The following is a 27693-nucleotide window of genomic DNA, read 5'->3' as shown; positions in this document are numbered from 1 at the left end:
TAACATTGACGCATTATTTATCGCGTAAGATACTTGAAGAAGTTTGATAGAAGCAAGTTTGTTTCGAGTGTCGGTTTTAGTTCGCGTTAAATTCTCTCACTTTTACTTACAACGTCTCCCATTGACATCGAGTAAACAACGTAATTAGTTAGATTCATCACAGGAAGATTCTTCGACGTTTCGCTTCATGCGCTAATTCACTCAAAGAGAGCAGGTGTAATTACGATTAACGAATTTAACCTTAAGCGAAAGGAAGAAAAATAAAGAAAGGAAAATTCTCTCGTTTAAAATTAAAATACATATATATATATACATATCACAAGTATAATGTCAACGTTTATATTACTCATCTCGTAATTTACATTAATTCATTTGCATAAAAACGTTCTCGGTGTCGAAAAGGAAAAGTTATGAATTTAAGTATAATCAAATATTATATTTACTCAGTCCTAGCTTTATTTTACAGTGGAAAATGAGAACACTCTTCTCTCGTATTAATAAACATTTCGTTTTTAACATTTACAAAATTCAATATTATTATTAGAAATTTTCATGCTTTTCATTTGGAATGGTTTATTATTTTTGATAAATAACGATTTCTCATTAAAGAACAATCCTATCGATAAAGATATATTATTTATTAAATGAATTGGAAAAAAGATGTACGGATACGAGCTTGTTTATTTTATCATTAATATCTAGCTTGCGAAAAATAAAGAAAGTTGAACAATTTCTCGTGTGGATGTTTCGATCGATCGATCGTTGCCGAAATTCGTTTGCCGAAATTCGTTTGCCGAGAAATACGATGATACTGATACTTGTACCGACGTAGAACAAATCGAACAATTAACAAACGAGATAGCATGGCTTGACCGCATCATTATTTCCGGTTTCTCTCAACGTATACGCGATATATACTATCTTGCGGAATACAGAATAGACTTTCGCGTATCTCTCCGTCTCTTTTGCATCGTTGTAGTTCCGTGTCGAGTTTTCACAAAACTTCAGATCCAATTCCCTAACTTTCTATATTACGACAGTGTACCGTTTGAGTTCGGAGAGTTGGCCTGCGCGAAGGAACTAGGGGTATTAGTGGGTGATGGCGATGGGGAGGACTTTTAGGAGAGGAGTTTTACCGAGGAAAGAGAAAGTGAGAGTTGCAAACGGTTGCAATTCCGTCACTGATTACATGCTCCGCGACCGAGTGAAATTTGTCTCGGTAGAAATAAATTAGTTAATGGATCACACGTTCGCGTTTGCAGTCACCGAATGAAATATGTCTTCTCTCTTTCTCTGCCTCCCTTCTTTCGCATGTCAGTGACCATAAAATCGTACCTTCGAGTTTCATCGAAAATTCGAAAATCCGTTCAAATTTCTGGCCGCTTCTACCAACCAATCCTACTTTCCATTCGCGAAATTTCCTAAAGTCATCGATCAAACGTCAGTAAATTCGGAGTTAGATTTATTCTCGCCGGTTGGAAATTCTCTTCCTCCGTTAACCGGAGAGAACAATCGAGCAGCCACGGTTAACCAAGCTTACGCAATAGCGTGTAAAACAAAAAGGCCACAGAGTTTTCCCTAACTCCCATGAATCTATTCGATCATAGTGACTACGATTTGTACTTTACTGATCGATATTGGATTAAATTGTAGCACCCAAACTAAACGAATTTCGACCGATTCGTTGGAACGATTTTCAACCGCCGAGCAATACAATGCGATACATTCATACATGCGATACATTTGATCGTTAGAAAATTTGATTTGACGTTTAGCACGTTTAGCGCGTAAAGTAAGATCGCGTTTCTATCCGTTGGTACTACTTGGAGTTTCAGTTATTTTTCCTCCCATCCCTCGGCCCCGTTTCTCGCCCCCGTTTCGCGTGCCGCCGCTGTTGTAACTATCTACCTGCAACGAGCATAGTGTCGGTACGAAATAACGTCGGATATAAATCACCGATGGAGTATGCGATTCTGCGCATCCAGCCAACTATGTTTTAATAAAACTCGACGAGGTACAATTATTCAACTCAACGTCCTCCATCTGTATTTTCTCTTACGCTGCGAGCGTACCGTATCGCCCCACCCAACTCCATTCCCGTTGCAACCTCTTATCTCTCAACAATCTGAATATCTATCTATTCGTCCATATTTATCCAAGAATCGGCCCATTCATTCGTCTTTCCAACTTTTTTTCTCCTACTTGTTTTTCTTCTTTTACGTTTCGTCTTTTAATAAAATAACGACGTTATTATTATAACGAGAAATAATCCAGACTTTTTCTCCCGACAGCTCTGCCCTCGCTAATAACCCGCGACTCATCCTCGGGCGTTTCTCACCGTAGTCATGCTAATGTCGCAAAAAAAAAAAAGCTACTACATGTTCATCTGACAAAGATAGACAGCCGGAGAAAGAGATGGAAAAATAAAGAGAGATAAGGGAAAAATGTTGACGGTAAAAAAGCATACGCTCGGTTCGTATGTAAATTGTTGATAATGATTCTCTCTATCTCTCTCGTTAAAATAATAATCTCGCGTTATAGTGAAAAAAAAGAATGAGGAAAAATTGAAATTCAATTATTATTGATCTCGCAAAAATAAAATGCAATACTTTCCGAGATGTTTTTTTTTTCAAAGTCGAGCTAGGAAATATGATAACGCGAATTTAAGAGGAGAATCGAATCACCCGGGGTAATCCGATCAAATTCTACCGAAAAGAATTTCAAATGAGAACGGTCGCTTACCGTCTAACGTCGCGCGCTCCATTTCCAAAGGTCGTAAATGGAAGAAAATCGATGTCAGATGTCAAAGACACGTGCGAAACTTTGACACGATCCTAACAATTCTCGATAAGGAAATTTGCTTTGCTTCGGCTGCGAAATCCAAGATTCTGACACGTCGCCCGATACGTTCTATCGTCGTCGATTCGAATGAAAGATTTCCTCGTACAGCAAGCAAGAGAGCAATAAAGAGAGAGAGAGAGAGAGAACAAAGTCGAAAAGATAATCATTCTTTTTTCATATTAATGGAAACTTTAACTTATTATTGAAAATTAATCAAATTTAATGAACGATCAGTTTTCAATGACATACTTAGATAGAGACGAAAGGATGATGTGTACAGACAAGATGGAATAAGCTAAGAGATGGGAGAAATCATGCGAGTATATAGAAATCGATTTCATAACGTAAGCAAATGTTTATCTTCCTTTTTCAATATATATATACGTAGTATGCATTTAGATATATACCAATGTACATATATGGAGATATAGAAAACATGTTGGATCAACTTTTCAATCACCTTTGACTCGCACAGATACCCTAGAATATCTGTGGAAACATTTGAAATATTTGTTTTGGACAGGATCTAATCGAGTATAGCTTCGATGTCACATCCTCGCTGAGATATACGTAATATTCTTCTTTTTTCATTTCAAAAATATCCTACGATAGGTATATTCGTGAAGTATTAACGATATTAAATTTTTTTTCCTATAAATCACTCGCTTCGAGTGATTCGAACGCGATATAAAATTAATTTGTGAACTGTAATTGACAGAAAAGAAAAAAGAAGAAAGAAAAAAAAGGGCAAACAAATGTAGAAGAAGTATTTGTCCGAATGAAAATCTGAAATTTTCAAAGCAAACTAAAATCTCGTTAGTTTTCTCTCGTTAACGATATTAAAAACGAAAAAGCTTTACGTTTACACGCGACGTCTTTTCGTCGTCCTGTCGTCGTCTGGAAGATCCATCAGGATAATTCACGCTCCAACGTGCAAACGGAATCAAGAAAGATAGAAAGAAAGATAGAAAGAAAGAAATAAAGGGTGAGAGAGACAACTAGCCTTTAACGTTGTTCCTACTTTTCCTCGAGGACGCCCCATGTCCGTTTACATTTAAATTTATAATCTGCTCTCAGCGCCATTCCGTCTGAATGCCCTCAGTAAATTGATTTGCAGTATAACTCCGTTCCAGGGCGTCGCATCGCGAGAAGGGCGAAGGAAGGAAGTAGAAAATGGGGATGAAGGAAAAGGAGGAGGAAAAGCTAAGGAGCGGTAGGAAAAGGGACGAAATCGCGAGATTGAGGAAAAGAGAGAAAGTTAGATGGAGGATTGAGGGGTAAAGCTGGGAAATAAGAGAGGAAACGTAAAATATGAGACGGCTTGGGTGCGGTAAGCGATTTCCGGTTGACTGACTGACATCGGGTGCTATTACCTCGAAGAAACCTTCTCATTGCTTACTTTAGCGGAATTTTAGTCGAACGTTAGAGATAAATAGACGCGCATTACCTTTTGGCGTAAACGTTTGCCTGCATAAGTATGTTCGAGTACGCGTTTACATTGAAATTGCAAGAACATTTACGATCAGCTTGGAAATCCGTTTTCAATTCGAAAGCTTTGCCGCGATTAAGGTACTCCAAGACAAGACGTCAAATTGCATAGTTTAGTGTATTTTGACATAGTGCAAGTAAGAGAGAGAGAGAGAAAATGAGTTTCTCGAGAGAGGGAAAATTCAATGAAAATTCGTTTTAGTAAGAGTCCTATCTTTCGATTAATTAAAGAAAAAAAAAGAAAAGTGTTTTTTATCGTCAAAGTATGTATTTCTCCATTTATTGAGAAAATAAAAAATATAAAAGAGAGAAAATAAGATCGTAGCGTTGAAACGTGATCTACATTGTTCTGCAAATTGCAAAAGTCAAGTTACTTCTTTGTATAATTTATTAATTACCAACATTGCCGTATATTCTTGAAGCATAAAATTATTTAATACCACTGTTAATTAACGTTTGACTTTGCTCCGTTGAATAGAAAAGGAAAAGTAATACTTGAAAAGAAAATACCTTTTTCTTTATTCGTGATTTTTTTTAATAAACGGGTACATTTAGCAGTTCAGACAAGATGAAAAACATCGTTAGTTCTCCGACGACGAGCTATCAAGATAACGGACGTTTACGAAATTTTCTCGTGAAACACTTCGCGAAGGAAACAATAGGAGTTCGGAGAGATTACACAGTCGCAACTCGCATTACGCTATCCCTTATTTCTTTTTCATTTACTTACTACAACCCATTTTCGCAATCTATTCTCTCTCTCTTTCTCTTTCTCTTCGAACATTTTTCCAACAGAATACACTTTTTTAACTAACAACGGACAATAATTAAGAAGCCAATTCGAATATAGGATCGTATTATGTATTAATATTGTAACTGCGGGATAATCTTCGAGACAGGGCATATCAAATTGCGAGGGAAATGTTTAGAAGCTCGTAGATTGAAACGGAAATTATAGTTTCGCACGATGATAACTTTCGAGTTAGAATGAGAATATAATTATCGAACGCGAAACTCTTGTCTATTCATCTCGAAAAGGTATCTCTCTTGATATTCTCGAAAGCAAAACGAGGTTTGATCGCGCGATTGCGTTGAATTTTTGGCTTTTACGTGGTCGTACGAAAAAAACTACGGAAGAATAAAAATAAGAATAAGGAAAAAAATAAGACAAAGATCTCGAATTGCCATTACCTTGGGAGAGAGAGAGAGAGAGAGAGAATTTTCAGCATTTGCGGTGTAAAGGTCTGTTTCGTAGCTTAATAAATTCTTGCAAACGGCCGTACAAGGGAATAGAAATACCACTAGTGCTCCGTGGAGAAATCGAATCGATCTTCTGGTCATGGGTTAAGTTCATCTTATGGCCGAAAGAAGAGAGAAAGAGAAAAAGAAAAAGGAAAAGAAGGAAGGAAGGAAGGAAGGAAAGAAAGAAAGAAAGAAGAAGCAAAAGGTTAGAATACCAGCCGTTGCATCTGGGAAAATCGGGCGAAATAAAAGCATCCAATTTCCTGGGGATCCTTCGCCGAGTCTCTACGGACGTTGCTCCGTCCATGTTCTTCTTTTTCACGTGTATCCGACTGCCAACGAAGGAGAAAAAGTGAGAAAGGCTGATTCGCGCTTTTACGGTTCTACACCAGACGCCAAATGCACCGAAAACCGGAGCGTATCGCGTCGGTATCGATATATCCTGTAAATGTCGCAAAAGACTAATAACTATTACTCTCTTTTTTAGAAATAAACGCTTTATATTTATCTTACGACGCGTTAGCGAATAAAACGAACAACGTGATTTTCTTCGCTACGTATTATTATTATCGCGTCGTCAAATTTAATTTTACGCGTCTCGCATTCGTTCGAAAATTAAGAGAATCCCCCCCCCCCCCGAAAAAGCAATGTTTGTAAAGAAGATGTATTTTAACCCCTACGACGTGTCATAAATCTTTGGAAAAACGTTTGGAAGATAGGAAAATAGGTTTTCATTCTTCTCGGGTTTGGATATACGATAGAGAACCGAAAACGAGGGAAAAGTTTTATCGATGTGCTGACCGAAAGGGAAACGAAAAGAGAAAGAAGATAGAAAATGCCAGAGGCAATGGAAATTGCCGGATTCGTTCGGAAAGGACAAAGATCTCTAGAGAATCGGCAATTTATCGAAGGCAAGCCAAGCGATTAATTCAAAAGCGGTGCGTCCGATAGAACCGGTTGAACTATGACACGACGTATCCGAGCTTTCGCTTAACAATGGAACGCAAGTGTTGCTACATGCTGGATTATATCAAGATTCGAATGAGCCTAGCTCAGGTAAAGGGGAACTCTCTAGATTGGGTAAAGGCATTGCTCGAGTAAACGCGTTTCTGGGATTGTCTCGTTGATATGTTAATTAACGTTATTGATGTTACTACGCGACCCAGAACGGAGGAGAATCCGTAGTCAAATCAACCGAGTCTATCAAGCTGTCGCTCTCTCTCTCTCTATGTTGCATACATGCATACATAAGACCCATGCATCGATTCCAATTACGATGGCTACTATCGCGTTCAACGATGTAAACCGAGCAGAAAAATTTCGATAAGATTTACAATTGGATATTTCGCTAACAATAGAAAAGATTTCTTTGAAAGTGTTATAACGTCGAACGAGCACTAATAATTGCGCAGTCCCCCGAAACGTTCGCGATTTTGATAAGAGAAAAAAGAAAAATTCAACTTCCTCGTAGGCATCGTGTCGGTGGTGCTGCTGCTGGAAGGTAGGAAAAAATAATAATACTCGTCGGAAGGTAGGAGGAAGTTACTTTTAGAGTCAATATAAAAGTTCGGCGAATCCTCGAATCCTGTTCAACAAATGGACGATGAATTATGCACGTAATTTAAGCATTCATTCGAATGCAGATGACGTTGGCTTCCGTACTCTCTATCTTTCCATCTTTTTTCATTTCTCTCTCTCTACCTTTCGTTATACTTTCTCTCCATAATTGTCCATTTTGATTTCTTCATGGAAAATTTGTTATACCGTAGCGATTCGTAACTTAAGGGTACCCTAACGGCGGCACCATTGCATGGTCCTGGAAAAATGCGAGGAAAGAAAGGGAGGGAGGAAGAATCGTCGAAGCTTCAAAAGAATTTATTTCCATAATTGTCTCAGTTTTAAAATCCCAACGTAGGATTGCTCCGTCGCCTATAGAACGTGTTGTATAATGTTAATCTTTCCTTTTACCGTCGAAGAAAAAAAGGAATATTAAAAAAATAATAATTATGGAATTTCATTGTCCCTCCGCGAAGACGGCGAGGCACGAGTAATGAAATAAAAGCAAACGACCGACGTCTCGGGGAACAAAAAAATAAATAATATAAAGTTAATCCGAGGTCAACGAGACGATACGTTTACTTTTTTAAATCGAATTTTTCGTCTAGCTTACAATTCAAATATATCTTTTCCATTTTATTCGTCTTCTAATATCGCCAGAACTCTCGCGAAGAAAAAAAATAATCTTTTTGTTTTTTTTTTCTTTTACTCTATCAACGTATAAGAAATTAGGTCAGGAAGACTCGAGCTCGTTGACGAATTAAAGAGATATAGAAAAGGATAAGACCATTTGCTTGGACGGCACGTTCTTAAAGAAATCAAATACTATTAAAAGAAAAAATATTACTTATAAAACTCGCGTAAGATCTTTAGGAGATCTTTTAGCGAGTATCTAAGTACCACGAGGATTACATATCGACGTTTCGGTCAAATAAATCGTTTTCTATCCGACGAAAGGATATAAGATGAGTAACGGGAGAATAAGAATACTTTGAGAATTTCCCAGAAAGCAATCGTAAATGTCTCCGGTATACTGATTAGAGGTTAAAAGACAACCTCGATTTCGCGTGACAAGGGGTCGAGCTCGGGTTTCCCCAAATTGGAAAGAGGGTCGTTTCCGGCGCGATATTTCACGAAATCTTGACGGATAATAATCAGCGAAGCGTGTTATGGAACGTTCCTGTATTTCCCTTTTAGAAGAGCAAAAGCGAGAAGACGGAACTGATTGAATCAGCATGATTCCCTCGTTGCGTATTACCAACGTTGCGTTACCACACTTTCGAAACACCTACCCCTACCCCCTACCCCCTACCACCTACCACCATCTTCTTCCTCTGTGTGTATGCTTCTCTCTTTTCCTCTCAACATATTTCAGCATCGTTCCCTTTTCCCTTTTACATAGTAAAACAAATCCTTTGAAGTTGGCTCGACGTAAACGAAGAAGCAATTTCGGTTCTAAGCCCTCGTCGATAATCGTTTTCCTGGCATAAACAGAAAGAGAGAGAGAGAGGGAGAGAGAGAGAAAGAGAAGGTGTATGTATACCCTGACACAACATTTCTTCCCACTTAGACGTAGAAAACGCTAGGCGTAATAACGACTTTTCGCTGCTCGGATCGTCGGACAATTAACCGACTAACCTCTTTTCAAAATGCCGCACGAAGGGAGGATTATGAGATTTTTTGTCTTCGTTCGGAATATGCGCGATGTCGCATCGTTTATTTTAGTACCCTTGCAACAACGATCGTAATGATCCTGGGGAACGTAATATCGCATTTTTTAATTCTAGCCCTTCGCGTCTTATCGAAACGAGATTTCGCTCTGCGACGATGGTACTGGTGGTGATGGCGGTGATACTAAAAGCAGAATTACAAAGAAAAAAAGAAAAAAGAGAGATTATTGCCGATACTAAGATTCTGTGGACGTAGTTAACGAATATGCTTGCAACCATATTTATTCTCTAGGCGTTTAACACAATTCCGATAATCGATGTGACGTTATTTAATTCATTGCTTTTAAAACGCGAAGCACCGTTCGTTCTCCCATAATTTGAGTTTTCTCGAAGCATTTCTTATTAACGGACGAAACGTTAATTATTGGACATAGATGAAATGAAAATGATGTCGGTGAATATTAAATTGGGTAAGTTTATTTAACGAACGAATGCGATCCCTTGTTAAAATGAAAATTTAGCGAGGAAAGATAGGAAGCGAAATTAATTAGCAAATGATACCGAAGAGGATAGTTTTGTTCTTGCGAGAGTAATAGAGCTGGTTACAGAGAGAATCGGTTTTTTGTTGCAGGTGCCAAGGTGGCTGGCTTCAATTCGAGGGTGGAGCTCGAGTCTGCGGTCGCAACAAACGATTCGACCGACCGGTCGTCCTCTTTTCCGACAAGCCGGTCGCGACCCTTCACATGCAGTGAGTAACGCACCTACACGTATGTAGATATACGTGGGTACCTATATTTGTCGGTCCGGTACACCTTTTAGCTACAGCCCTGTATTGTCGCGTTTCCAGTATTTCAACGTAGAGAACCGTTCTTGCTGTCTCGGTAACTCGCCAACTCGACCATTCTCGATTCCCGCTTTTCATTTCGTCCTCTCGCCCTTTCTCCTCAGCTCCTACTAAATGGATCCAGGGTGATTAGTAGGAATGGAAATAGAGTTAAAGGAGCAGTCCCTTCCTAATTGGTATTAATCGATGTCGTCGAGCAGGAACATTAATGTAAAATACGTTCCACTAGCGCAAACATTTACGCTTGTCTCTGGGAAAAAAAAAGAAAAAAACTAGAAAGAGTACCGATTACGCGGATATTTCGACGGAAAAAAGAAAATAACCAAATCAAATGAAACCAAATCGAATAAAATACAATGAAATCAAATAAATATAATAAAAAGCACTTGGAAAAAACATTTAACAATTATACATAACATTTAACAAAATATTCTCCGAACGAATGTACCAATTACTTTTGCGCCGAATAAACTTGATATTGGATCTCGTTGTTAATAGCTGTCAACGAAAGTAAATAAAAATGAAAGGAGAATAGAATTTTTCATCGAATCCAACCTAATAATCTCGGCTTTATGATAGGATAACCCTTCCCATATATAGGCCCTTCCTTTCCTAGATGTATGTCGAGGAAGGATAGATTGGCTGACAAAGAAAAAGAGATAGAATTTCAAGCCCATTAAGAAATAGAGTCACGTTCCGAGTTAAGTGCTTCTTGCGGACCTGGCTCTTCTTATCACATCTATTGAAACTAAGAGTACAGAGACGTCGATAAGTCATCCGTTAGACATTAAATAAAAAATATTATTTTTCGAGTTTATTTAACTTTAGCAATATAAAGAAATAAGTATTACTCTTAATTCCTCGAAACTATAAGAATGAAAGATCAAATTATCAGGCTACTAAGGAGAGTGTACGAGCACGTCCTTTGAAATAACAATTATGTAACTAATTGCTCGATAAAAGCAATAAGTTTGGACCGTAGTTACGCAATGCGTCTCGTCACTCGATGAACCTTCATTTGCATATAAATTAATTTATCTCCAAAGGTAAAGCAAACATTCAAACGCTTTGTCTTGAAAATGAAATGAACGTCTCCGAACTTCGAGAAAGATTATTTTGTATTTTTCCTACAACGCGCGTATTAAAAGGTTGAATAAACCGAATAGGAAATATTGCTATCGTAGAAAAAAGAAATATCGAAGAAGAATAAAAACGGCAATGGGGAATAGTATCGATAAAATAAGGAAGACATAGAATCACGTCGTACCTTATTTAGGTTTCTTAATTGAAGCAGGAAGAAAACATAGATGGTCCGGGAAAGGAATCTTACCGGCAGGGTCTCTCGTTACTAGTCAGGTCTTCGTTACTAGAATTCTCTCATCAAATATTTATATCCGTATCGTTACCGTTCAACGTAGCTGCATACATAAAACATCTATTATTTCCCTGGCACGTCTTCGTGCCAGTCTACTACTCGCACATCTCGAAAACAGATCGGTCTAGTTAGCGATTCAAAACAGACGGGAAAGTTACAGGTCGAAAAGCGATAACTGAATTTTGTCCGACCGAACATTTGCGCGAGATGTTTCGTACGGATTGTTTCTACGAAACGAACGGGCGGCACGAAAGAAAAAGCGTTATATCCGTAACGTAAAAAGCCAACTGCGTTACAACTCGATATAATCGAAATTTCCACTGGAACAATCGCGTCTCGTTTCTTTCAAAGTGTAATTCACATTTATAACATATACGTTATATTAATGTAAATAAATATCTATTGCGAAATGGAAAACGCGCAAAGAGCTTATATAATATATTGGATTTTAATCGAACGTAACGCAAGTCTCAAATGATTTCCTTCAACCCGGAAAATATATAACATAATTGAAATAAATAATCAGTTTGATTGAATATTTACATTCGTCGAGTTTGCGGTCGATACTACGTCGCGTACACCAGGTTGCACGCACAAACGACCGCGTCTATCAATTTCCTGCTAAAATTAGATTTCGTAGATTATATCGCGATCGTTAACTATCAGGATGATCAAGCCTATCGACCCGATCAATCGACGCGCGGACGGATTGGATTTTAATTTCGTCCTTCGACTATTGGACAACCAATTGAAATACGATTATCGACTAATGCCTATCAACTTGTGTGCGTTACTAATTATCAGAGAAGACTGGAAGATTATTACAAAATAGAAACCAAAGAGCTCGTATACAAACGTCCATATAAATTACGATAAAACGCGTAACCGACTATTAACCTATGTAGGAAAATATTAAAAATACGATTATACGATGTTAGCACGCATTGTTAACCGTTCGGCCGATCGAAAATATATGTGAAAACGAGCGAAAGAACGATGGTAACTAAAAATCCTGGATTTTGCCGCAAATCGCAAAATTGAGAGTCAAAGATTTCGTTCGTTGGAAGGGAAACAACAAAAAAACGCGAAAAAATAAAAAAACAATAAAACGATAAGCCGAAACGTTAAATTAGAAAGAAGGAAAAAAGGAAGCGAGAATAGAACGAACATCGAATCGATAAAACGAGGAAAATTCGCGTGAAATTATAATCGGATTGTGCAACTTATTCTACGCGGTTTTCCTTTACATCGCGACAAAACATTGAAACCGAAACTGAATTATTCAATAAGATAGAGTAACGCAACAGGATATGGATAAGAAGAAAGTTTTCGCGTTACGTATCTACCCGCGTCACATAATGCAGTTTTTAAGGTACGGCCATTGCCCACGGAGGATACGGTCTGGCTTTGGATCATTAAGCTGGAAAAGTTTGAAAATAACGGAAGCGATATCGCCGACGATTTATTCTGACTAATCGTCGCGAAATTCGAAACTGGAATCCGTTTTTTTATTACTCTCCCCCTCTCCTATCGCATCGATACTTTTTCAAAATATCTCGATAACTGCGCTAACTTTGGAAAGTAATTTAGTTACATGTATCGGGTTATTAAATTCGGGATAGGTTTTCATTTTCCGGTACGTCCGTAAAATTATACGAAAGAAAGAACGGTAAATTAATAGTTGCCAAAAATCTGAGCAAATATTCGTAGCGAGCAAACAGCATCGTTCAATCAAATAACATCAACGTGGATTATAAAATAAATCGTTCATTTTCCACTGATATTTTTTCGACAGTTCTACCCGCGTATGAACATCGACGAAAAGTGATCCTTGATGATGCACTAAAATTACTAAAATCTCTCGCTGACGTAGAACAACGTGTGCCATTCGATTTGGATGTATTCCTGGGCCCTCTATTATAATCTCGATATTTTTGTTCTAACAATTTTCGTTCGAATAAATATCGCGTTCCATATCGATTAATACGAAAAATGATCAAATGTTATAACCGTTAAAGAGAATATTCATATAAATTGTAATATAATTGTTATACGAAACTAGAATAGGTAGATTAAATAAACGTTCTTATACATTAAACGTGATGTATATTAATAGTTTCTTCTAACAACTACTATCACAGGTTAGTATTACTTTAGTAGTTTGATAAATGGCGTTCCCTTCGGAAATAATTTATAAATGATATTCCATGATAGAGACGTATATACTTTCTCTCTCTCTCTCTTTCTCACGCATCGTGTTTTTTTTTTCTTTCGTATCGATTAGGAGAAAGCAAGAGAAGAATGTTTAACGAACAATGAAAGATAAATGGTAGTACGTAGATAGATAAAATACACGAGACGTATATATGTAATAGCTCATCCGGATGAAATTTCGTGCGATTCTGATTCCCACGCTAACTTTACTTTAAACTCGGATCGATTCAGATACATAGATACATACATACATAGTTTTATACACATAGATATACTCTGGAAGTAAATTCGATGGACGAAAGTCAGTTTCTCTCGGAGAGAAGAAACTACGTTTGCTTGAAGTTTCTCCAAGTCGGTGTTTGCTCTCTTGAAGATGCTAAACTGAGAAACCTCGGCCTAATTTAGTTCAGCGAGTGTCGAGGAAAGGCCGAGTTTTCGACCTTCGCAAGAAGGAAACTGTTTTAAAGTTTGTCCCTTTCTCTCTCTCTCGCTCCGTCTCTTTCCACGCGACCATAAGCCAGGTTAAACTTTTGGAACTTTGCACTTGGCTAATAAGAATCGATAATTCGACAAAAGCGAGATACTTGTGGATCGGACGTGTATTAAACGGTCCATTAAGCGAATGAAAAAGCAGTAAATCCGTGACTCCTTCTTTCTTTTTCTCATCGCGTATTCTTCGCTTCGTCGACTTTCCATATCACTTTTCGTATCGTCTAGAGAATTTCCTTCTCCGTTTACCTATAGGTATAGTAGATAGATATATAACTTCTATCGTATCTCCTATACCTCGGGAAACAATTTTCGAGAAAACAAATATAAAGGAAAGAGGGCTGAACGCGAAGGTAAAACGATGTCACTTACGGTAGATGTAGAATAAAGAAAGAGAAGTCCAACTATATACGTGCACGTATATACTTACATACTTTTCTCTCGGAGAGAAGATAGGAATGACACGTTTCGCATAGGATATTCGAAGCGTAAGAAGTCTGTCTCGCGGTACCACCGATTTGACGCGTCCTACGAAAAAGAACAAATTCTGACGTCGCGATGGAGGGAACAAAAATCAAACTCAAGTTGAAAAGAAACGGAAAGAGACTGTCGAAGAAATCCTTCAAAACCACAATTTTGATTTAACGCGTAATCCAACGCGCAACCTTTTCTTTTTCATCTACGTTCGGTTTTTTCATTCCATTTGTAGTTTTCCTCCTGCAAGGTTCGTCGATTGGATGGATGCGGGTCGTGCTGCGTTTGCATTCCTCTTCTCCTTCGATCGCGTTAACAAATAAGAAAGGAAAAAGATATATGCATACTGCGAGTAGACTCGTCAAATGATCTCGTATGTAACAACATTCCTAGTAAAATACGGAAAGTAGATATCCCAATCTGTTACTCTGGGAAAAAGAAAAGAAACGTCCGATCTTCGTGTTTCTTCGACAACGCATTTGCATTTTATAATTTCATGCTCGCTGAAATCGACGACGACACGAAAGGATTTTTCTTCGAAATGGATAAGTGGAGTATATCTATGCATCTATTTTTACACACACACACGTATGTATATATGCAAACTCATGCATTTATTTACTTATAAAAACATATTTAAAAAGTATGATATCCTATTTAATATTCGACTAAGGAACATTTTTTCATCGACTATTACGTAACTACAATCCATAGAATTTTATAGAATTTCTATCCTCTTTATAGATAAGCTGAGTATATACGATACGTTAAATCGAACCCATCATATAAATTATCAGATTGACGACCCACGATCCTGCTTAATCACGACGAACAATTAGAACCTTTATCCCGATCGTATGTTCCAATATCGATTTATAGATTAATTTTATGAAAGCGAAATTTTGTTGTAGCTTAACGTAATAAAAAAATAGATGAAGAAGAAACGAGCGAGAGAAAGCGAGGATATAAATCCGGCAAATCTGTTTCTCGTTCGGTTCAAAGTGTCCCTATTTTTGTTCTTTTTCTCTTTCTCTCGCGAGATCTTGAAAATACATTTTTCGAGATAATTTTCCGTTAGAATTCTCCAGAGATAACCACTCTCATCGTCCAAAGACAGGGAGAAAACGAACTATCCGAGTCGAGGACACGAGAAAGGGAGTATCTTTTCCCTAAGATAAGCCGCACAATATCGGCTTCGAATTCTATGTGCGCCACACCGAGAACTCAAGAAGATGAGTACCCTGGGGTATATTACTAAAGTCGAGTACAACGAACGCGTTCCGTTCCGTTCCGTTCCGTTCCGTTCCGTTTCGGTTCGCTACTAAAATTTATTCGTCGTTGCCTTCTGAATATTTTATCAACCCATTAGGATAAGTCAGTGATCTAGGAAAAATGGATTCCGCGATAGCCGCTACGATTTACGGAGGACTTTTGTAAGCTATATCTTCGGCTAATGCTTTCCTCCCCACCTTCGCCCCTCCCCCGTTTCAAACACCGATTTCGAAGGAGAACCTCGAGGAAGAAAGACTTTAAAAAATGATATCTCTCCGTTGGCAACGTTATCCTGTCGCCGAAAATAAATGTGAATTGCTCGTGACTCCTCCTAACCCCCTCCCCGCCCCACCACACCTTTTCGACTCGTCTTAATTTAGACATTTTTTCATTTAAAAAGTTCTACGCAAAATATCGAAGATCGCACTCCGCGAATCGAATTGGAAATTTGAATAAATACAAGGTGTGGACAAAGCTCCGTTACGTTTGACGAATATTCTTGGAACGAGCCAACGTATCGTCGTTCTACGGTGTCTAAAGTGCCTACATTAGGAAAGCGAAGAACGATGTAGCTCAACACTTCATTGCGAAAATGACTCGTACCATTTCGTAATAGCGCCGACACGTTTCCCTTGGTTCCGTGCTACGTAAGGCTATATACGAAAAAGGGGGAAAGAGGAGATCATTAAAGGGGGTAAGAGAAAGACAGAGAACGACGAAAGAGGCGGAAGGAACAAAAGTGGATCTAGAGTGTGCAAATTACGGAACTGTAGTGCTAATGTTAACGACACACGTTACCAGCACCATCGTTACCAACCTATCTCGATGTTTCTCTTTTCCTTTCAAGGAAAGAACATCATTAATTGCTATTCTAGCTGTATGTTTTTTTTTACTTTTAGATTTACATTCCTCGCGCTCCTTATAAATTGTCCGGGAGAGAGAGAGAGACTTCATTTTGCGAACATTTAAAACATAATAAACACGCGCTGATAGAAATGAAATCAATTTTCACGTTTTGTCGAGCAAAATTCGTCGAGCAAAATTCGTCGAGCATTATTTTTTAATATAATTTAACGAGAGTTTGAACATTGTATGGCACACAATTCGAATTACGAATGAGGTGGATATTCATTTGTCATACCATAATCAGAAGCGAATCAGATTCCACGATCGCGATATGCAAATCGTTCGATATTTGCGAAAAGGGAAAAATGTGAAAGGATAGAGAGAACTTGACGACCCGTTGAAAAGACATTTCGTATTAAGAGACGTATCGGAAACTTTGAAAGGGAAACACTAAAGTGGTCAATGCAAAGATCGATTTATTGGAATGAAAGAAGAGTAGAACGGGCAAGAAAAATATGTAGAAGCTTGTATCTACTCGTTAAATGGGCTTTTGAGGTGAGATAGAGGGATTAACGAAGCCGTTTTGAGCAAACTTCATCAAGGATATAATATTATTCATGACGATTTAGATAGTTTACTCGGCAGATATTTGATCTTTCTGTCGACTAAGTTCGGTCTTCCAAATCAACGGCACATTTCGATACTCAAGGAACTAATAAACAAGAGGAGGGATAGCAAGCATACGCGGTCGATGGTTCGTTCGTTCGTTCGTTCGTTCGTTCGTTCAACGATGAAGGTATACGGGTGACGAACAAATAATGCCAACCGCAAATATCCTAGATGGAAGTTCCTCTCTCCTCTCATCGTATGCCTCTAGCAAGCTCATCTTTGCCACCTCATAATGCTGCTTATCGGTTCTCTTTGAAGGACCGTTGATGCTAAAAGAAAATTTTATATGTATTTAAAAAAATGTTTGTATAAAAATTATATAGGAAATTCTCGGAGGGTTTCGACGATTCCCGTTACATTTGTTAATCGGCTTCGTCGTCAGCCATTGTGGTCGAGATTACATTAACGAGCAAGCAAGGTTCCTCCTTGTAACTCAAGACTAAGGAAAAGCACGGAAATCCGTTTCCATTTCTCAAGAGAGTAACTCTAGTGTACTACGTTCCTAGAAGATGCAAGAATATACCGGGTGTGTGCTTCAGGATAACGTTCTGGTCTGGTAATCGTCGGTTCATACAACTTCCAACTAGCTTGTAAACGCTTAAACCATCTTCGCACGGTTCGGTGAGCGTGAATAGAATCTTCTACAAGAAAATAAATAACTTAGCTTTTTCTTCTCTCTTCGATATTGCACATTGCCTTTACTACTACTACTTCTTTCAAATAAGTTACGTTGGTACATTATTCCAAGCTTTTTCTAATATCACAGAGACTAACTCGACGAAAAGGATTCTTTTTAATAGACTCGATGTTTTATCTTAACGCCCTACGGGAATTTATTCATCCGGTAATGCACTTTTCATGGATTTCACGAATAAAAGAGTAAACAGATAGATTCTAGGGGAAAAATAAAAAAGAAAAGAGCTTTTATCTTTATTGTTCTATTAGTCGCGTGAATAAAGAAGGATTAGGAGAGCTTGCCGAAATGTTTCAGAGTAAACACTAGTCTTTTCATTGTGGAAACCATGTTTCCTTCAGCGATCTTTCTCCTTCCTTTCTAAAATAGACCGATCCTTACAAAAGCATTGGATGTAAGTCTCGCTACGTAGTAGTCTTCCATCGAAACATCTTATCTTACTTTACTTAAACGAAACAAAACAGGCGGAACAAAATGTAACCTATACCTGTATTTTACTTGAAAATTCCTCGACCTCGTCTCCTCCCTCCTCGTCTCTCTCTTACTTATACTAACGTAAAGGTATATTATATATGCGAAGTAAAATTGTTGAAAAGAGCACAAAATACGACAAATCGTTTGAATGCCTAATATACGATCCACCTTCGTACTATTCTTTGGTCTATACCGCGTTTGTCCCGCATTTTTCTTAAAGGTCTTTGAAAAGTTGCTTCGAGGCAACTCTCGAACGGGAGTGAGTGGGATTTCTTCTTCTATTAGTTCAGGTGCGTCTTTCATCAACAATTTTCCTTACGCTAACGTTACTTTTAACCTCGAACTTCGCTTACACTATCTTGGATTTCTGTCCTCTCCCATCTTTTAATAGAACCTGCGCATCAACTTTATTTTATCTCTATATTTTTACTGTATATTTTTGTTTCTTTACTTAATATATCCTTTTTCCCTCGGTGATAGAGAGATGAGCGTTTCCTCTATATGTATCTGTGTTTATGCATTTGTATATTTAAAAGAGAGAGAGAGAGAGAGATATATAAGGGATGAAAATAAAATGAAAAAGATTAAATCCTCAAGGATGCAATGACAAATAGATATTTCCATCCACGTATAAAGTTATATATGAAGAGAGAGATTTTGATTTTCAGATTTTTCTCGAGGCTGTATTACTTGGATACGAAAAAGATTCAAGAGTCTGGAAGATTTGTGACCGTCCACAAAGAGAGAGAGTGTGTGTGTGTGTGTGAGAGAGTATATGCAGACGTGCGAGAAAGGGAAAGGAAGAGAAAAAAGATATTTAACTTTAGTCAGAACGTCTGAAAGTGCTCCGGGAAAAGGGAATCCTTTCCTTTGGGATTATAATCCGTTCTCTCTTCTGTAAGAGTAGCGTTCCTGTTTACGAGCACCGCGAAAAGGTAATTCCTCTCGAATCCAGCAAAATTTGACTGGCTAATCTTAAGCCGAGTTCAAAGACGCTTGTCCCTGTGTAGTTGGACGAATAAAAACAAGTATATAAGTTTATATTATATACTACGCATGTTGTCCGTCCAAGAAAGCATTTCTTTTTACGGGCATCATCATTATTATTATTATTATTATTATTATTATTATTATTATTTTTTCGAGGCTACTTTTTTGTTTTATAGTAACGAATAGAAATTCTAATCTCCCTAGAAACACGGTATAAAACATTTGCCGAACGATTGTTCTCACGACACGAAGAAGTTTCAAACTAGTCTCGACAGATTTATTTGGTGAAAGGTAAAAAAGAAACTTTGAAAGCTCAACGAATAATGACACGCTCGTGGACGAGTCAGGATCGATAAAAAACAGGACACGGAGAAAGATATGTTCGAAATGTGACGCGTTTCGCGTCGTTCGAAATATTACAGAAGAATAGGATAGAGAAAGAAAATCGATACTACAGAATTGATCCGTAGCACTTATGTCAACGAGCACGTAGCATCATTAGTGGAAAGTGTCGTCAACGATTCCTTCCGTTGAAGTGCAAATTTTTGCATGATTTTTTTTCAATGCTTGCGTTCAGATTTTTTCATACTTGGACGAAATAAATGGGAGAAGGTAATACTTATATATTATAATAGAAATATTCAGTGTTTTTTTATACGTATAGAAGGGCTTCAAAAGGAAATCTTTAGGATCGGTGAAAAACTTTGATAACGAGATATACGCGAGACGGTTTAATTGAACGCGACCAATCGAGATCCAGGTGCAATAATGAACACAGGCGTCTCGACGAAATCTTCCCATAAAGGAAACAAAAAAAGAGAAAAAGATTAAAATTAAAAAGTAGACGATATCGCGGATGACTGAAACGATTCCCTCTCGCGTTAAGTTCTTCGTCTATTTACATTCGTCTGAATAACAGTTAGTTCCTTTGAAACTCGATGAAAATTTTTCCACGGCACAATGCACCGACTGCACAATTAACGAACTCAATTATGAAATTCGACCATTCGGAAGGTTCAATACGGTTACCCACTAGCAACGCATGCTAGTATTGGTGTCTCGAGGGTGAATGGATGATGCGATACGCGGAAAGAGGAGGAATGCTGGAGGATGTATTGCGTTCGACGGGAATCTCTCGGTTTGGGAAAATAAAACAATGAAAAAAAGGCGCTTATCGATTTTCATTATCTAACTGTCGCCATAACGCGTCACACGGACGCACAAGTATATATATGTCCCTGTAATGGGACGCATTGCCAGATTTGTGAATTATCAGTGCGCACTTATCGTTACCCTACAACTGCATAACAATAATTGTGGCTAGATCAAATTCGGATACGTGGCACATACATGTTGGTCGCGATATAAGCTTAAATAGGTCAGTCTATCCTTCTCTAACACGCATACTATATCTTTGTTCTCCTCTTCGTCTCTATCACGGAGTATAACTCGCGCACGAGTCTGTAAACGATACGGTGTTGCGTATTGACGAATTTTGATAATTATACGCTCCTGTTGAATCCCGCTATCGGAAATTCCAATAACCCATTCTGATGATCGCCGTATGACTGACTATATTCGTACGTATACTACTGACGCAACGAACACACTTCGAACAAATAGCACGAATCGAATTCGCCGTTCGTAAGCGCGATACTATTTTCATTTCATCCCATATACCGATAACTCCGTTTTATCGAACAACCTTTTTAGTCTTTTCGTTTCTATCTTTCTTTCTTTTTTTCTCGTTGTTTCAAATTCTCGATCAGAAATTCTCAAAATAGAAAGGAGGCCAACTGAACGCTTTTGTAAATGTGAAAGAACGACAGTACTTGAGGCTTAATTATACTCTCGAAACATCAAAGAGAGTTCGAAACGTTTTTCCCTTGGATTTTTCATCTCTCGGGATGTCGAAAGTCGTCGTAAGGTTGAAATTAATCACGTTTTAAGCACCAAATTTAAAGATATTTTTCGCGCGCGACCCAGATTTCGCCATCGCGTTCGAATGACGATTTGAAGAATCGAAATGCCAGCAGGCATACAAACTGGATGAGGATTGGTTATGATGATAACGAGTTCGCTCGCTCTTTGCGCCACTTTGAAACCACTAAAAGGGAGATATTATCGAGATTGTACGAGTTCGATTGCCAAGAACCTTTCTATTTCCTCGTGGCTGGAGGGCTATCGACACCCTGTCAACTGCTTTTGCTTCTTCGTAGTGCATGGCCCACTTACCCAGTCGATTCCTGTTCCACAATAAACAGGATCTTTAATGGAAATACGTAGGTGTCGAGATCACGGTTCTATTTCGAACTCGCATCGTTCGACGCGAGGGAATCAACAAATTTTCAAACCACGATCGATACTCGCTTATTTTAACAATCGAAATACAGTCCCTGGTTGCAACGCGTTCGGTAACTACATATATATATTGTAAAATACAAAATATAAGCTTTAACTTTGTTGTATATTTATATATCTAGATTAAATTTGCATCGAAAACGACGTGGGACATCGTAAAATGGCCGAAAATTTCATTAAACTCTTTATTCTTCAAACCTTTTTACCTTTTGACACCTTTTTGATACCAAACGTTAAAATACGGAAACAACAAAACGTATCGTCGTCGCGTAGAATTTTCTTCTGAATCGAATATCATCGTTTCCGTGCTTTTAAGTTCGAGAGACGCAGACGCTTGTCGAGAAAAATGCTCGAAAAAATACAACAAGGAAAAAGAGCTTTTTCGTTGAAGCAAAAATCGATTTCTTCGAGCCGAAATATTATATGTGCCAGCAAGCGAGTAAAAAAATGGTCCCAGTCATTTGAGATATTAAAAAACATATTTTATCGTACGTAAACGAGAGGTCAAGATTTACAACGCGATCGTTCCTTATTGTTTTATCTCGCACACCATATACCGATACGAGACTTATATCATTGCCTACATGAAACTACTATTATTTACTTTTTTTTAATAATACACATTCGTATCTTTATATTACTACTGTCGTAGAATCTCATTCGCAGCAAGTACGCATCTGCGTGTCCCGCGTATATATATATGTATGTGTATAGGAAAAAGGGAAAAATGTTATTTCCTCTTGTTCGATGCGATCGAAATGTAAAATCCTCTCTGGCAGTATCGCGTGTGTCACTTCCACCTCAACGAGCGAGACACGTTATGCGCACATACGCGAGATTTTGCGAGGAGATATGGATTTACAGACACTTGAAAGTGAGGATGAAGAAGAAGCATTTCAATGGAATGTTCTTTCTTTCTCTCTCTCTCTCTCTTTCTTTTTCAGCCTATCCAGTCGCACCAAACTCTTCCTCGCTTTCCACGTTTTCTCGGAATTTTTGCTACGTCTCGTCGGTTCCTTTATTTCCATCTTTAACTTTCTCCTTCTTCTCCCTTATTCCTCTTTCTTTTCCTCGTCGTTCATAAAACCGTCTGTTTCGAAATCCCAAGGAAAAGTTACCAATAACTGACAAAAGAATGATCGGCCAAAGAAACGTGCCTTTTATGCGGACCACGCTACTACTACTACTACTACAACAATTTCCATCGATATACTTTTTCCTTCCTGATCTTTTCTAACTTGAAATTTGATCGAAAAGTTATTACTTTCGCGAGCAATCGCAAACTACAAATTTAACATATTACCAATCAATCAAGGAAGTTTCTCTATTTGTACCTGTTATAATATTCATATATATATATATATATATACACGCTTATAATTAATTATTAATAATAGTCGATATACGCGTATTAATTATTTTTGATCTCCATTAGAAATTAATTAAACCTATTGCATACGTAGTATTTTGCATTTTCGATCTAGATTTATGACAAATTATTAAAAGATAGTATCAATCATGTAATTATGTTTTTAAATGAAAGTACCATTAACGATTAATCCTTATATCTTTATTTCCAGATTGTTCTCTCTCGCATTTCATTAACTCTCGCTACTTTGATATTCCAATTTGAATCTGTTCGCGCAACACCCAATGTCTATACCAAACTACAATGCAAATAACGCAATTAAAAGATTCGAATGTGTCCGAGATAACGTTTCAAACCCCCGTTACCATACCGCCGACATTTTCTTTTCCCTTTTTTTTAACCTAATCTCCAATTTGCATGGAAACCAACTACTCAGTTGCTACTCTCTTCATTTTTTTCTTGTCGATGATTACGAGTAGGTATGTGTAACTGTTGCATCAATTTTGAATTTCCCATCCCTTTCCCATCCCTTTCCCGTCCCTTTCCCTTTCGTTTCTACCTATTTTCATTGAAACACCAACAGAGGAAGGAATGATCGGAAAGATCTTCTTGAATTTTCGTTAAAGAAACCACCACGTGTATCGGTGTATCAACATTGAATACGTCGAGCTATAATGGGAAATGCTAGAAGAATAAGAACGAAGTAGGTGAAATATTTCAAAAGGAAAGAGAGCACATTTTGTTTAAAGAAGTAGAAAGAGAGATGGCGAATCGATACTGTCGACGAAAATAGTAGGTGCACCACTACCGACGTATTTTATAAACGCTCATCTTTTACCTCACCGTTATTTCCTTCCATTAACATCATCGAACTGCCAATTAATGAGAAAAAAATGAAACTTCAATTTATTTCACTGCTACCAACTATTACTGCAGACGACCAAATTGTTGAAAATTTCATTAAAAAGTTTGTTAGAGGAAGAAAAATATAACAGCTTCTTTTTTTTATTGAAATTTATTTCTACTGCAAATAACGGAGAACGAGAGAGATAGAGAGAGAGAGAGAGAAAGAAAAATAGGAGGAAAAGGAAGAAGAACGGAAGATTTTTTTGGTCGTAAGTATGGACAAACACGATTTCACGTGAAAAGTTGATTCCTGAAAAGTCTACGATCGCTCTCGATCGGAATTCGAATCGCATCGTGGAAAGAACTTCGTTACAGTAACGAGCTTGCGAACCCTTATTCGAATTCCGCAGTTGGGTTCTTCGTTTAGTTCGCAAAAAACTCTAGTAACTTTGGCAACAAAACTTAAGGAAAACACGTGTTAAAGATCTATTTAAATTGCGAATAAAACGTGTATCTCTTCGATTAACTCAAAACTCGACGAGGTGAAAATAAAAACGCCAAGGGCTTTATTTATTTCGTCCTTCTTTTATTCCACGGAGTACGGTAACCCCGCAATCCCGCGAACGCGAGTTACGTCCCGTCGTGTACACTTTAGTTTAATTCCACGTTTATTGTTATGTAGAAAGCGTTAATTGTTCCCGTCAAATTTTTAATTCACTACTGTGAAAACAATTGAAGAGTATAATTATCGTTCAATTGCATAAACATCTCGTTTCGCGCGTCCTACTGTCGCGTGTGTCGCTGACTGCTACCACTAAAAATAAAACTTGTCGCGGCTGAATCGTAAAAGTGTTGACTTTTCGAGCAATCTTCGTGATGGCATGTTCGCGCGAGTAGTACACCACGACAGCTTGATTCGCGCTAGTAATTCACGCCCGTTGGGAACGCGACGCGAAACATTACTTTTCCTTTATCTTGCCCATTTTGTACTTTATTGACTTTTGTTCGTTAACGAAAAGTACGGCTAATTTTGAAAATAAATAAACGAACCAAAAATTTGTTCTTACGACTAAAATCAGCTGTACGATATTTATATTTATATTATTATACGTAGAGAGAAAGAGAGAGAGACAATTTATTATTCAAACGCCACTCGTGTAGCCTATTAGGATCCTCTTGCACGATAAGCAGGCACTGAGAAATGCGGTTAATCAACTCGGAACTTTATTCATTTCTTTCGCTCTCGTATTTATACAAATTGAAATGAATCGACTTTATTTTTTTGTGTTTTTGTTGTCAGCAATCGATCGTTTCATAAAATATTCAAAGTTCGAGGCGTTTTTACAAGCTCCTAAGTAATTCGAAGTTTTATTTGAAAAGACGAAAGAACTACGGCATCCTCATACAATATTAAAAGAGCTGAGAGATGGTTCGTCGAGATGGAGGTCAGTTTTCGCTAAGTATCAAGTTCTTCCTCGCACTTTTATACCAAGAGGAGAGACCGTAAACTTCCGATATCGATTCTCGTCTATTCGTCCAAAGTCTTCGCTCGACGTGCTTGTTTTTTTAAAAACATCTCACGAATAGTTAAAACAAACGATCTCTTTCGATTTTTCGATCGATATCGAGACCACCACCGATCTTTGGAAACCCATCCACAGTTCGTATCATTTTTTTCTACTTTTTGTTTGGTTTTTTTTCTCGAACGGGGAACGATTTCTCGAAACAATGATATACAAGTTTCCTCGTTTTATTTTTCTGTATGAAAAAGCATAGGTATGCATCATGTTGATTTCCTTTTCCTTTTATATATTATCTTTCTTCTCGATCTTCCTAGGAAAGAAAAATTCAACACTTTTCCGAGTTTTCCTCGAGAAATAATTTTAGCGAAAAGAACGGCGGGGTGGAACCGTCTTTTCGAAAAATTGATTCCAACGTGGATTGGCGCGAAGAAGAAGAAGAAGAAGAAGAAGAATGATATATCGACTTTTCCAATATTTCAAGCCAACCCCGGACGTTGACGAATATTTGTCGAAGAATTTTTAGTCCCCTGATATTCTAAACGAAAGAAAGAGACAGAGGGTAATAAAAGTTTGCGTCGGAATTTCAGATCGAGGTTATGTAAAATAATAAGAATAAGCCGCAATAAATCGCGTTGGTGAATCGTTCCTATCTGCTCGTATATCACCTTTAAACATTCGTAAATCTTTGGGAACGCGTGGACCACATGAGATTTTCTCGTAAATATCCTGACCACCGCTTGGAAATGTGCATACGTAGGATACATACGCAGTACTTATATACACGTACAACGGCATAATATTTATCGTGATTTTTTTTTTATTTACGTGCGCTTCCCGAATGACTACGAATAAAAACGACGAGAGAGAGCGAGAGAGAGATTTTCGACAAAACATGTGTGCTCAAACGTGTTTCAGAATAAACGAGAACACCACGAGGTCCCAATTCTTGGCATACTTCAGCTTCTCCTCCAAAGCAAGTACGTCCGTTGGCTTACCCATCAAAGGTGGACTTCCGGTAAATAACACAGGTAAGATAAAAGCGATAATTAAATATACGTTTAATCGATGTAACAATTTGCGTCCTAATCAACGAATAATTGAGTTCAATTTATTAGAGAAAGTTAATAGATATTTACTTTTCTTCTAATTATTTTCATTTCCAGTATTAATATTTTGTTAACACCCCTCCCACCCCCATTAAATAATACTAGTAATCTCGAGACCCCGTTTGATCTTCTCGATTCGGAGTGACTTTCTAAAGCCGCCTTGCTATACGCCATATCTTATTTTACATAATGTTGATAATCGATCGAGTTTCGGAGGATTCCTCGTTATCCTCGTTATCCCATAGTGGACACAGGTAAAATTATAAAGCACTCAGGGTGCAGTGACCTATTCGACAAGCGGATTATGCTATACGCAAACTCCATACTCGACTGACAACCAAACAGAAGCGATTCTGACCTAGCGTTCTAGTAAATCAAACATTGATCTAGTCAGCTATCGGTTTTGCTAGCAAGTAATTCTAACTTGCTAGCAAATATTATTCATTTTGATGCTCATGAAGAATATTTTCTCGGTAACGACTTACTTTTGATTATCCGTTTATTCCTAAAATTTCGTTGTTCGAGCAACGTTAAATAAACTTTACTAATTTACCGACCATACCTGTATTCTAAATTTTCCTTCCTTCGTTATCTTCAACGTAAAAGCATCTTCTTACATCGTTTAACATCGAATCATCTTTACGTTGTTACATAAGTCGCGAAAAAAAACCTAAAGACAAAGTTAAGAAAAGTCAGTGCGTAGAAAGCAGCCCGCCCTTTTCCTTTAAAAACAAGCTTTTGAAAAAAAACACAAGAGTAAGATCCTTAGGAAAGTTTTACTTTGTTTTACGTTTACTTTGGATGTTAAATCTTTGAGGAACACGTAGGAAAACGTGGAATACGTTAGGAGCAAGAGTACCGAAGAAAGAGAATAGAAACGGAAGGATAAAAAAAAGGCAGAAGAAGAGGAAGAAGAAGAGGAGGAAGAAGAAGTAAAGAGAGGACGAACCGCACAGCAAACAGACAGACAGAGAGGTAAAGATAAAAGGAGAAAGAGGAAGTAAGAATTTGGTAGCGCAAGCAGAGCAGAAATGCAATTTCTCCCGTACTTGGAATGAAAATTATGCGAGCTTAAGAGCAGGACAGTTAGAGCTTAACCGAATAAGGGTTGGAACGAAGGAGAAAGCGCAGTACAGTTTCGGTCGAAGCCATTTAGCTGCTCTGACCTAAAGTGTTAACGACGTAAACCCCAACCGCCGATCCCGCAGGAAGTTGGCGCGATAGCCATTTTCCAAAAGGTATCACGATTTCTCGCGCCCGCGGGATTCTATCTTTCGGTGGAAGTAGGGTGTTGCGCAACAACGCCGAGCCAAAACCGTAATACCTTTAACGAGAATTTACAAGAATTG

General features: G+C 37.9%; 1 protein-coding gene across 2 annotated transcripts in view; it reads left to right on the top strand.

Annotated features, from left to right (window-relative positions):
• LOC122518410 overlaps window positions 1–27693 on the top strand; it is a 128316-nt gene that overhangs the window by 60705 nt on the left and 39918 nt on the right. For both annotated transcript variants that reach the window (XM_043637335.1, XM_043637336.1), the window contains exons 5-6: window positions 9430–9546; window positions 26154–26266. In XM_043637335.1, the coding sequence (XP_043493270.1) occupies window positions 9430–9546; window positions 26154–26266 (230 nt within the window). The remainder of the gene's footprint in view (window positions 1–9429; window positions 9547–26153; window positions 26267–27693) is intronic.

The sequence above is a fragment of the Polistes fuscatus genome, unplaced genomic scaffold (assembly GCF_010416935.1).
Source record: "Polistes fuscatus isolate 324 unplaced genomic scaffold, CU_Pfus_HIC Scaffold24, whole genome shotgun sequence".
Classification (NCBI taxonomy): Eukaryota; Metazoa; Arthropoda; class Insecta; order Hymenoptera; family Vespidae; genus Polistes; species Polistes fuscatus.
The sequence above is the reverse complement of the archived record's forward strand: the minus strand, read 5'-3'. Positions and strand labels throughout refer to the sequence as shown.